Source organism: Gigantopelta aegis, chromosome 7, assembly GCF_016097555.1.
Source record: "Gigantopelta aegis isolate Gae_Host chromosome 7, Gae_host_genome, whole genome shotgun sequence".
Classification (NCBI taxonomy): domain Eukaryota; kingdom Metazoa; phylum Mollusca; class Gastropoda; order Neomphalida; family Peltospiridae; genus Gigantopelta; species Gigantopelta aegis.
The window spans coordinates 8,677,771-8,690,917 of record NC_054705.1 but is presented as its reverse complement, the minus strand read 5'-3'; the positions used below and the strand labels follow the sequence as shown (position 1 = coordinate 8,690,917).

General features: G+C 38.4%; 1 protein-coding gene across 1 annotated transcript in view; it reads left to right on the top strand.

Moving 5' to 3' along the window:
• The first annotated feature begins 3,165 nt into the window (after positions 1–3,165).
• Positions 3,166–13,147, top strand: part of LOC121377267 — a 34,479-nt gene continuing 24,497 nt past the window's right edge. Inside the window, exons 1-7 of the mRNA XM_041505196.1 lie at positions 3,166–3,237; positions 4,908–6,078; positions 7,504–7,593; positions 9,322–9,471; positions 10,634–10,842; positions 11,934–12,055; positions 12,500–12,680. Coding sequence (XP_041361130.1) covers positions 4,939–6,078; positions 7,504–7,593; positions 9,322–9,471; positions 10,634–10,842; positions 11,934–12,055; positions 12,500–12,680 — 1,892 coding nt within the window. The 5' untranslated portion in view covers positions 3,166–3,237; positions 4,908–4,938. The remainder of the gene's footprint in view (positions 3,238–4,907; positions 6,079–7,503; positions 7,594–9,321; positions 9,472–10,633; positions 10,843–11,933; positions 12,056–12,499; positions 12,681–13,147) is intronic.

The window sequence follows — 13,147 nt, the reverse complement described above, 5'->3', positions numbered from 1 at the left end:
TGAAACTAGTATTCCAGATTCGGTCATTTTCATTTAATTGGAGCAAAAAAAACCAGCCTAACCCATCTACAAAAATGGGAGCCCATACGCCTATGGATGTGAAGAGTTCGTCAAATATACATTTTTAGAATTTAATTTATGTCAATTTTTAAAAAAAACCCCAAACAAACAAAAACAAAAAAACAACAACAACAAAACAACAACAACAACACACTGCTTTATAATACAATACAATGCACAATGCTTTATAATATATATATATATATATATATATATATATATATATATATATATATATATATATATAGAATACTGGTGGTTATCATTAAAGGCTTGAAAGGTGCTCAATACTTTAAGAGAGAGTAGAGCATGCAATAAATATATATATTGCACTTTTGTCCTACGCTATTACTCCGAGTTTCACGCCCTTCGACGATCTTCAGATAGCTGATACTGGTGAAAAGATTGCAGGGTTTTTATTTTTATGTAGTGCGGTTGCGTGGTTTGAGCTTACTGGTGTGACGGCATTTTGAGATGAGCTCAGTCCTTTTGTTGAGATTGTTTTTGTCTTTTGTTTGTAGGATGGCGAGCTTTTCCTCAATGCACAGGTTACATTGGCCGGAGTTTCGTTTGTACGTGTTCGACTGTTTGATAATTTGCCAGCTTATTTCATAATTTGTTCGCTGTTTTTTTAGTTCCAAAAAAAAAAAAAAAAAAAAAAAAAAAAAAAAACATGAGAGAGAGAGAGAGAGAGAGAGAGAGAGAGAGAGAGAGAGAGAGAGAGAGAGAGAGAGAGAGAGAGAGAGAGAGAGAGAGAGAGAGAGAGAGAGAGATTATTAAGTTGCATGCACAGTTTACAAAAACGTTGTATTAAGCTTGAGATTATATGATAAAGAGATTATTACCCTCGTGTATTTCGGTATTGTCAATATCATATATTAGGAATAAAAATAATGTATTATGCGAGCCTCTACATTATTTTTATTCCTAATATATGATACTGACGATACCGAAATACACGAGGGTAATAATCTCTTTATCATATAATCTCAATCTGGACGCAACTTTAATTCCAGTCCGCCATTAGGCCTACTAGATATTCAAATGACGTAAGAATATGTGGCGCGGTGTATTTTTGAAAGAAAATGACGTCAACGCTGGACAGCTGTCAGTGTCAAATTGCCATTGAAATGTTTTTATTCGATGATTATGAATGCATACGTCAATTATGGAGTGTCACCCAAGTACGTTTGCTTAAATGTCAATAAACCTAGTACCGTGACCTCGATTAATTTACATCTAATTTGCAAAGTTATCAAATTCTTAAAGTATGTGATCTGAAAAATATCACATACTTTGATTGCACTGAAAATGTAAGATATTATATGATATATATATATATATATATATATATATACAGTCGAACCTGTCTATGGCGGCCACTCGTGGGACATGACAAAAGTGGCCGCCATAGAGAGGTGGCCACCGTATGCAGGTCATATATAAGTCCGAATTTTTAAAAACAATTACACGTATGTTGCAATAGAACTATTAAGGAGCCATATACATGTGCAAAAACGTTAACGCGATCGCTTACTGGGTTTAGGTGGCATTTTGAAAATAAATATCAGAAATAAACTGCAGCAGTATTTAATTCCTTCTAGAGTTGACACGTTTAACTCCAGTTGTTTTAGGCTAGATACCCTCTTATCAACTGCGTTTAATGACCACCGCCGATGACTAGTACATCGCACCGTTAATCCAGATTAAAAACACTTGTTAATTAACGAACACAGCTAAGCGACCGACGACCTTCAAAGGACCGCTGTTTATCAAGCCAATTGGTTATATCAACAAAAACATCTTACGTTTTTTTTTACGATTGCCGACATTTCTTTATAACTTGCACTAAAAACAATTGTGGCCGCGATAGCAGGTTCATTTTCGCTTTTTTATGACAAAAGTGTGGCCGCTGGCCGCGTTGAGCAGGTGGTTGCCATATAGAGGTAAAATATATAGTAAAATTCATTGGGGGGACCTCAGGGTGGCCGCCATGGACAGGTGGCCGCCATATGGAGGTGGCCGCGAAGGCAGGTTTGACTATATATATATATATATGTATTGATGTATGAATATCTATATATTGTATGTATGTCGAGGTTGACTGTTACATACATAGATATTAACGCACTGGTGCAGGGGATAATTAAATCCTTTCTGGCCTCAAAAATTGTCCCATGCCGTTGCTGGGACTCGAACCTGTGGCACCGAATCGCCCACAAATTGCAAGACTAACCACGATACGCTCTGAGCTATCGAAACTTCCATAAAAAGGAAGCTCTTTAACTCAACCATATGCATGGGGCCTACAATTTACGCGGTTGATTCCGCTTACGTACATGAAACAGTGGGCAGACCTGGCACTGGCTAGTATGTATTGATGTATGAATATCTATATATTGTATGTATGCCGAGGTTGACTGTTACATACATAGATATTAACGCACTGGCGCAGGGGATAATTAAATCCTTTCTGGCCTCAAAAATTGTCCCATGCCGTTGCTGGGACTCGAACCTGTGGCACCGATTCGCCCGCAAATTGCAAAACTAACCACGATACGCTCTGAGCTATCGAAACTTCCATAAAAAGGAAGTTCTTTAACTCAACCATATGCATGGGGCCTACAATGTACGCGGTCGATCCCGCTTACGTGCACGAAACAGTGGGCAGACCTGGCACTGGCTAGTATGTATTGATGTATGTGTGTGTGTGTGTGTGTATGTATGTGTGTGTATGTGTGTGTGTGTGTATGTATGTGTATATATGTGTATATATGTGTGTGCGTGTGTGTGTGTGCGTGTGTGTGTGTATATATAAAATTTATAAAACATTGTATTGTATTGTTGTATTGTATTGTATTGTATATGTAGGAAAAAGACTGTATATAGGCTACGCCTGTTGACCAATCCCATTAACAGAAATAAATATTATTGTAGTAGTACTACTTATAACAATGTATCACACGTCGATAAATTAAGCACAGTAATTATGGTTCCTTTGTGCCACATGTCAACAACTAACCCGTCCTGACTTCAGATTGCTAGACTGATTCTAAAACATGCTCTAAATGTTTATTAATATTGCGGTGGTTATATCGAAGGCAACCAGTCGATCTTTTCCTGCTGTTTTAGAAAATTGTTGGTTCGAATCCCAACGATTCACTTTTTATTACAACGGTAAACAATAACTTTACGATACTATCATGATTTAATGTTTGCAAATGTGTATTAGATACATATGCCATATTCAGATTAACAAAGTGTCTTTGTTTGTTGTATAAAAACTGGATTTTTTAGCTGCGACTTTCTTGACCTGGATTCGAACCCAGAGCTTGGCAGCCTATCGATTGTACACTTGTGTGCCAAATTTTTTTTTTTTTTTTTCTTACACAGTACACAGTATGCATCGAAAACCCTCCCCCATCGTCGCACATTAGCCTTTTGCTGATTGAAATATATATTATTAAAAAAGAGAACAACTTTTAACGAAATACTTTGGTTATGTACGAGATTTCAAGTCAACCTTCAGATGCGAAGATTGTTCGCTGCATGGCTGATCAGTTGTATACCTGAGAACCAAAGGTTTAGACAACATCACTTTTATATGTACATTATAATTAATATTATTATTAGTTACTTAATAAGTAGGACAATTAAAGGAGCGGTTATAGAATCTGTCCGCCACTAATCCTTCTGTAAAAAGAGACTTTTTAATGATTGTAATTACATATCAATTTATATATTTTTTTGCATAATATCAGTGGTTGTATTATATATTAAACATGTTTCTGATCATTCTAATATTTGTACCAGGTTAAATTTCATCTTATTTCTTAAAATATAGTTTTTTCTTACGTACGAAATTATTTGAAGACAAAATCCAGTTTGGGCTTCTTACAAATATTAAGACAACCAGAAACTCATTGAATATACAGACACTGATACCCTAAGCAAGAAAATATATTTAATATGAAAGTTTAATGCAGAAATATTTTACTAGTCGGAAACATCTTACAATGCAGCAAACTCAGGAATGTCCCTTTAATTTTCTTACGAGTTATGAAACAAAAAAAAATGAAACTTACAATTTTTTTTTTTTTAATTTAAATTTAATTAATTTGTTTGGGTTTTTGTAGGTCTTTTTTTTTTTTACATGTAGAGGGTATACTATGGTCAATGACAGCCACTTTTTGGACCCTTGTTTCGGCTTTGTACACAGTAAATAAAACATATCCAGTGGCAATTTTTTTATATGATATTTGACAAAAGGTACTTTTAATTTCTTTTGTCTTTTTAATTAAAAACATACTGTGGGCATACGAAGCTCATGTAATAACAAGTAATCGTATGACTAACCATTGATGTAATTTTAGGAAGCGATATCATAACAAGATATGCTTCCCCAGTCTTAGCTCTTTATGTGAAATTTGTAATTACATTTTATATTTCATTAATAAAATAACATTCTTTGTACAGTAATGCCTTTCATTGGTTGGTCATTAGATGTAATTTTTGTATAAAGGGAAGATTACATTGCTTACCAAAATTACGTCTTTTTTTTCATTTCTAATTATGTTTGAACTGTTTAGACTCGGTTCTTGTTATTCATAATTTTTTTTTAATAATAATAATATAGATAATAAAGAAATAATTACACTAGCATGTTGGTCACTAGGGCAATACTAGAATCCAAACACTATTTTTGTAAAATCAGTACAACACACAACCTCGTGCAATAATTTTTATCTTTTTTTATACAAAAAAAGATAAAAATTATTGCATACCACCAAACTTTTTCATAATTTTAATTTTAGTTTTTAATGAAAATGTTCAACATTTTATTTTAGATATGATGGATTAGCCAAGCTAAAAACAAAAATGAAGAAAAACAGTTCCCGGATCAGCCCGAGTTCCGTGCCGGTGTCGGTAATAACAGACAACCCTTTACGAATAAACCCCCTGGACCAGGAAGAGTCGTTTGAGACACCCCCCATCATCCGTCGGGGGAGACCACCAAAACAGACATTTTCCGACAGCATAAAGCCCACCCCAAAAATGTACCCGTTCCGGCGTTCACGGACTCGGACCATGGTAGACGAGAAGAATACGAGATCAGTGAAAGTCCCACGACAGAGATCGCTGATGAAAGCGAAGAAGAGCCAAGCAGATGCGGGGATGAATGAGGAAAAAATGGCTGCGCGCATTTTACGAAGGTCGAGTAAATACACGTCTCCGTGTGGTACGGTGATACAGCCGATCGAGCCGGCGGATAGCGAGACAAGACAAGAGGAAGAAGAACAAGAAGAAGAAGAACCACAGGTCGCATCCGTCACAAGGAAGAAGAAACGCAGAGCAGCGCCGCCACCATCTGACGAATTCGAAACCGAGACCGTCTATGAAGCGGAGATTCTGGAAGCGAGGCGGAGACAGAAGGGAAGAAGGAAAGGACGTTTTCTGGGGAAATTTGATCGGGACATTTCTCCCGAGTTCGATCTTCACGGGTACCCGATAGAACCGGTTGTGCATCCGGAACCGGAACAAGTGTCAGACAATAACGACAACGACGAGAAGTTCGACAATCCGGAAGCAGCATTAGATAACGTGGATGATAATGTGACGGTGACGTTTGCTAATGTCAATAATGATGACGAAAGTCAGGGTCACGGTCAGGATCAGGGTCTCATGGATTCGTTGATTGACTATCAGAATGGGTCGGAACTTGATTTCGGCTACCAGTCGTATGCCGAGACTGTGTTGAGTGTCGGGGGACGGGGGAGGGGGAGAGGGAGGGGGAGGGGGAGAGGTGCAAATAAAGAATCTAGACCGGATTCGAACAGCGAGCAGGTGTCCAAACGGTCGGGCCGAAGAAAGGGCATGCCCCGCAAAGTGGTAGTGGCGGAATATTCAGACGAGAGTGATAATGAAGACGATGATTCAGGGAGCATGAGCTATGGGATCATGGGAGCCTCCCGTGGGCGGGGCAGAGGGCGTGGCCGAGGGAGTAATATGTCAAAGATGGTAAAATACTGTTTGAGTATTTTTAGTGTTGATAATAACCATAGCTGTAATAAATTTTATCCTGCAACCACTGTTTCTATCAATTGACAGAATATGATGGTGGATAAAGCAAGTCATACGTATAGTAGCAGGATAGGACTTTTTACATCACATACATACGTTACAAACTCACTCATTTGACCTCAATGTAGCTGAAATAAGAGAAATAATAGATTTTTGTGATCTGCAGGGTAAGATAGTAATTAGAACGATATTGGCTTTATCCTGTTCAGGCCGAATGAGAAAAATTTCCTATTTTTACCTTTACACAGGATAAAGCTAATATCCTACGTCATTAACTAGTTATTCTCTGTGTATTCAGATTTTATTTGCAGCGCATGTGCAGACATTTACTCAGGGGAAGTCTTAAAGTGGCGGGTCAAGTTCTCGGGGGAGGGGGTAGTCATTCTCCGCCATAAAAATATTTTTAAAAAGATAATTTACTTTGAGCGGGTGAGATACTTGAAACCCCCACCTGCACATGTGCTTGAAATGTAGCTAGAAAATGATGGCATCCATTTTTTAGCTAAATTTACCACCACCCCCCAGCCCCACTACTGACATAGTTTTAAATATAGAGCTTAATTTTAGATTTGTTCATATGGATAACACTGACAGCAATATTTGGTACAAATTTCAAGTGAATCCGAGACCGAAATGCAATGGGTGATCTGAAATATTTGTTGATTTTAGAGGAACTCCCCCCCCCCCCCCCCCCCCCCCCCATATTTATCTTTATTCAAATTGTTGATATCATGTATGAAAAATATCAGATTAAAAGAAATAATAATAATTACATACACAGTTGAATCCCATTGGCTCGAACCCTGCCGGTGCTTGAGAAAGTGTTCGACCCATCGGGTAGTTTGACCTAACCATTCGGTTAACATCGTGTTAATGTAACTCAGGACTTTGTTTTTGGTTCGAGTGTTGCAGTGTATTCGACCCTTCCGAGTTTGACCCAACGAGATTCTACATACATTGTACATATGTAAACTGTTTTTGAACTGAACATTTTCACTATTATTATTGTTTTTTAAAGTGCTAAATACATGTATGTCAGAGTTCAAATTCGTATCCGTACATTGTCGGCTAATAATGTGATTAAATCACTTGTTTGTTTCTAGGTCGTCTCAACAGTCTGCTTACGCTGTCATCTAATAATGTGATTAAATCACTTGTTTGTTTCTAGATCGTCTCAACAGTCTCTTACACTGTCGGCTAATAATGAGATTAAATCACTTGTTTGTTTCTAGGTCGTCTCACCAGTCTGCTTACGCTGTCGGCTAATAATGTGATTAAATCACTTGTTTGTTTTTAGGTCGTCTCAACAGTCTGCTTACGCTGTCGGCTAATAACGTGATTAAATCACTTGTTTGTTTCTAGGTCGTCTCAACAGTCTGCTTACGCTGTCGTCAGGATCTGGGGACTCTGTATTTCCTGAAAACTCACCTCATTCATGCACACCAAGCTTGGGTAAGACCCCCTTGTCATGGTAACATGTTTTTCCTTTTCAGTGTTCTTAAAGTTTACATGTATTTATGTACTAAACAAATTCTATGAAAAGGCTATAATAAAATACATATGCTAGATATTTATCCAAATGTGTTTCATTTTTAATTATTATAATTATGACATACTTGTGTTGTTTTGCATAGAATATGACTATTTTTATATTCATTTCATTTTCTAGTTGTTGGGATTATACAGAAAATCACGACTGATATATCAAAGTCCGTGGTATGTGCTATCCTGTCTGTGGGATGGTGCATATAAAAGATACCTTTCTACTAATGGAAACATGTAACAGATTTCCTCGCTATATGTCAAAATTACCAGTGATTAATAAATCAGTGTGGTGTAATGGTGTCGTTAAACAAAACAAACCAGCTTTTAACTTTATACAGAAAGTATAGTAGGCATGGTGTCAGATTTCTATCGATCGACACTAATCAACAAACCAGCTTTTAACTTTATACAGAAAGTATAGTAGGCATTCGCCGGAGTGGTGTCAGATTTCTATCGATCGACACTAATCAACAAACCAGCTTTTAACTTTATACAGAAAGTATAGTAGGCATTTGCCGGAGTGGTGTCAGATTTCTATCGATCGACACTAATCAACAAACCAGCTTTTAACTTTATACAGAAAGTATAGTAGGCATTCGCCAGAGTGGTGTCAGATTTCTATCGATCGACACTAATCAACAAACCAGCTTTTAACTTTATACAGAAAGTATAGTAGGCATTCGCCGGAGTGGTGTCAGATTTCTATCGATCGACACTAATCAATAAAATCTGTAACAGTCAGCTGCCTAATAGCTACCAGTTAGGTCATATGCATAGAATATATAAAGTTTGTTTGGTTTAATGACACCACTAGAGCACATTGATTAAAAAGAAAGAAATGTTTTATTTAACGACGCACTCGACACATTTTAGTTACGGTTATATGGCATCAGACATATGGTTAAGGACCACACAGATTTTGAGAGGAAACCCGCTGTCGCCACTACATGGGCTACTCTTTCCAATTAGCAGCAAGGGATCTTTTATTTGCGCTTCCCACAGGCAGGATAGCACAAACCATGGCCTTTGTTGAACCAGTTATGGATCACTGGTCGGTGCAAGTGGTTTACACCTACCCATTGAGCCTTGCGGAGCACTCACTCGGGGTTTGGAGTCTGTATCTGGATTAAAAATCCTATGCTGCGACTGGGATCCAAACCCAGTACCTACCAGCCTGTAGACCGATGGCCTAACCACTACGCCACCGAGGCCGGTACATTGATTAATTAATCATCTGCTGTTGAATGTCAAATGTTTGGTAATTCAGACATAATATATGATATAGTCTTAGAAAGGAAACCTGCTACATTTTTCCATTAGTAGCAAGGGATCTTTTATAAGCACTTTGCCACAGACAGGAAAGCACATACCATGACCTTTGACTAGCTGTGGTGCACTGGTTGGAACAAGAAAAACTCCAATCAGTTGAATGGATCCACCGAGGTGTTTTCGATCCTCCGATGAAGCACCTCAGGTGAGCACTCAACCGACTGAGCTAACCCCTGCCCCTACATAAAATATATATGTGATTTGTGAATACAAGTACAGCAAATCAAAAAGGGGCTGGATTATCACCAAACCTACCCCAAATATTAAATAATTGATGTGTATAAACATTTTGGAATTTTCTTACAGTGGACACCTGACTGTCCAGGGGGCGCCACTGACGGCCCCGCGCTGACGAGAATTTTGAAACAGACGGGAAAGCTGTTTTGTCCGAACTGCAACAAGGAGCACCATGGAGTCCAGTATTACAAGTTCCACCTCGACTGGTGTGGGCGTGAGGTTTGTAAATGTTTTTTTTTATTTTTGTTTATCCTACTGTCCCCTTTCCTTTGACTTCCATCTCATTTTACCCTATCTGGCAGCTTCTCCTAGCTTTCAACTGCTTTTGCTGTCCACCTCCACATCCCAGTCCTTGTTTCTCCATCCAAAACAGGTGCTTGTCTCTTGTGGCTGTTCATGTCATTTCCCATGAGCTTTAGCTGTTGGCTTAGTCTGATCTCTTTGGAGAATGTTCAGTAGTTATTTCTGGCATTGTTAAGAGGCACTTGTAATTATCTACTATACTCCCCTACTACCAGCGTTCATTAGTTAGTGCTGTGGGTCAGACAAGGAGGTTTGTAATCTTACCTGTATTAAAGGTTAACGTCATAATAAAATAATTAACTATGAGCTGACTATTTTACAGTATACTGAAGGAGGACTGTAGGTTTCATCTCTGTCTGTCTGTCTGTTTGTCTGTCTGTTGTCCGTCTATCTGTTTAACCCACCCCTACAATTAAGAAAATGTCTACAGCAAAAAAAAACATACCGTGAAAAACAATAATCGAATACAGTCCACAGCAAAAAAAAGTGTCTTGGATAATTGTCGATTGCCGTGAGCAATTGCAGGGGTTGAGTTTATCCTTCCTTTCCTTTATTTGACAGGATGAAAAAAAGAAAGACATGTTTTATTTAATGACGCACTCGACACATTTTATTTACTGTTATATGACGTTGGACATGTGGTTAAGAACCACACATACTGAGAGAGGAAACCTGCTTTTGCCACTTCATGGGCTACTCTTTCCGATTAGCAGCAAGGGATCTTTTATATGTACCATCCTACAGACAGGGTAGTACATACCACAGCCATTCATATACCAGTCGTGGTGCACTGGCTGGAACGAGAGATAGCCCAATGAGCCCACCGACGGGGATCGATCCCACACTGACTGCACATTGAGCGAACGCTGTACCACTGGGCTACGTCCTTGACAGGATGAGCGCGAGCTGTGTAAGAGCTGTAACTAGCTCGAGAAGCATATGAGAAATATACTCCCATGGGCCCACTGATGGGGATCGATCCTAAATGGACCACAGCTCAGGCAAACACTTTACTGGGCCACATTCCGCCGTTTAGCAGTGAAGAGAGTGTTTAACCTTCCTTTCCTCTATTTCCCAGGATGAGCGCGAGCTGTGTAAGATCTGTAACCGGCTCCAGAAGCGGATGTTCATGTCGCAGCACGTGTACGCGCACGAGAAGGCTCAGCGCGACATTGAAAACGCCAACGCGCGACTCGCGGAGAAGACAGAGGAGAAAAAGAAGGCAGCGGACACGGATGGGGATGAATTCAACAAGATGGGAATCAAGAAGAGAGTTGCAGCGAAAAGGTGAACATATAACTTAACTAAATCTTCGGAATAATTTGTTTCTGGTGTTTTTTTACTACACTATCTTTTTTTATAAAATTAAGAAGAGTTGCCGGTAAAAGATGCAAATCTTGTTAAACAAATCTTCTGTATAGTCTTTTTGTTTTTACTTTCATGATCTTTTTTGTTTTAAATCAAGAAAAGAGTTGCCAGTAAAAGATGCAAATCTCTTTTAACAAAATTTTATGATTAAATCTTTTTTTAAAAATCAACAAGAGAATCGCTGCTAAAAGGTGCAAATCTGAAATCTCGTTTTAAAAAAACTTGGGAATAATTTTTTATTATTAATATTATACACTTTCTTTTTTTAAAGTGTGTGTTAAGCTGAAAACCCCCCTCCTCCCCCAAATGGCAGCTTAACCTTCTGATTACCGCAGGCGTGATATCTCACCTGACGTCACGCCAGTCAACAATGGCAGCACGTCGCGGTCATTTTCAGGGATCGGTAGCTGATTGTGACAGCTAATTTGATAATAAATTTGATCACCAAAAATCACCAAATATTGGGATATGAATCGTAGTTCGGTTGTTGTTTTTTAATTCTGGTCAGAAAACCACTGTTATTGGCAATAATAGGCATAAATACTGGACAGCTGGCCACAAATGCCAGTAAGTAAATGCAACTTGTTCAATTTTTTGCCTAATTTTAATCACCATTAACTGATCTAAAATATAAAAAATATAAAAACCCACAAAAATAATACTTACCGATTCATATATGAACTTTATTTTATGTATTTATAAATTATTTAAGTGAATATATGTGAGGAAAAATTATAAACTTGTACCCACTCAACGTGGTTTTTGTCAAAAATTAATCCAGTAGTCTAAAGGTTAAACCATGGTCAATTGATTGGTCAGTTGGTATGCATCTGTTTTAACAAAAGTTTCATATATTGATTAAGAAAGGTTGAAGTTAAAGTGAAATAAACAGAAAATAAATGTTTAGCATGCACCTATTTTGAAACTAAAATGGTCATTAAATAATGTTTAGGCGTACACATATTTTGCAAGAGAAAATTGTCATCAAGTAATGATTATACATGTTTCAGGGCCCTGGAGAGTATAAACGACCTCGATGCTATTGACCCCAACCCTAAGCGGCACAAGCGGAGAAAAAAAGATATCGATGGCGACTATGAGATAACTGATGGCGTCAACCTTAACAGCAGTGGTATGCATGATTTCTTTTCATATGTATTCTGACCTCTCATTTATATTACTTCCACTCCCCCCCCCCCCCCCCCCCCCCCCCCCAGTCCCTTGGACTGGTCCAAACAATAGCCAGTGGTATATACATGTGTCAATTTTAAAGGCAGAATCACATAGGAATTGACTTACTAACCAGCCTCGTCGTGCACTAGCTGGAACAAGATATAGTCCGATGGGCCCACCGATGGGGATCAACCCCACACTGACCGTGCATCAAGCAAGTGCTTTACCACTGGGCTATGTCCCTCCCCCAGCTGATGATTAATTAATCAGTGTGCTCTAGTGGTGTCGTTAATCAAAACAAACTTTAACTTTTAACAAAGTTTGAGCCAAGATATGACATTCAAGATGACTGGTTACATTGAGAAAAGATTTAAATGAATGTACATTATTTTGTGTTTTTTAGGGAAGTCCATTATTAATACTAAGACAATGAGGAAGTCTGCCGGACACAGTGGCTACAACGTGTTTGACAGTCCTGACATGTTTCCCGTGGTGTGTGGCGTCTTGCAGACTCAGGAGAAAGCCGACTGTATATATCCTCTCCTGAGACCCGCAGCTCATGACTGGATACCGCTGGATGGAGAGTAGGTTCAACACAGTACTGGTGTTATTACTTTTTACGGTCATCAAGAAACTTGGGGTTTTTATGTGGGTGCAAACAGTACATTCACATGCTGCTTTGATCATCCCATATTAACTTTTTAAAACTCTTTTGAGGTCATAGTTCTAGATATTTTCCCATCCATCCATCCATCCATTCATCCATCCATCCATCCATCCATCTATCTATCCATCCATTCAACTATCCAGAAGTTCATTTTTTTTAATTACATGTCCGTCTGTCCACCCATCCATCCATCCATCCATCCATCCATCCATCCATCTATCCATCCATCCACACATCCATCCATCCATCTATCCATTCTATCCAAACATCCATCCATCCATCCATCCATTAATATATCCATCCATTCATCCATCCATCCATCTATCCATTCTATCCAAACATCCATCCATCCATCCTTCCATTAATATATCCATCCATTCATCC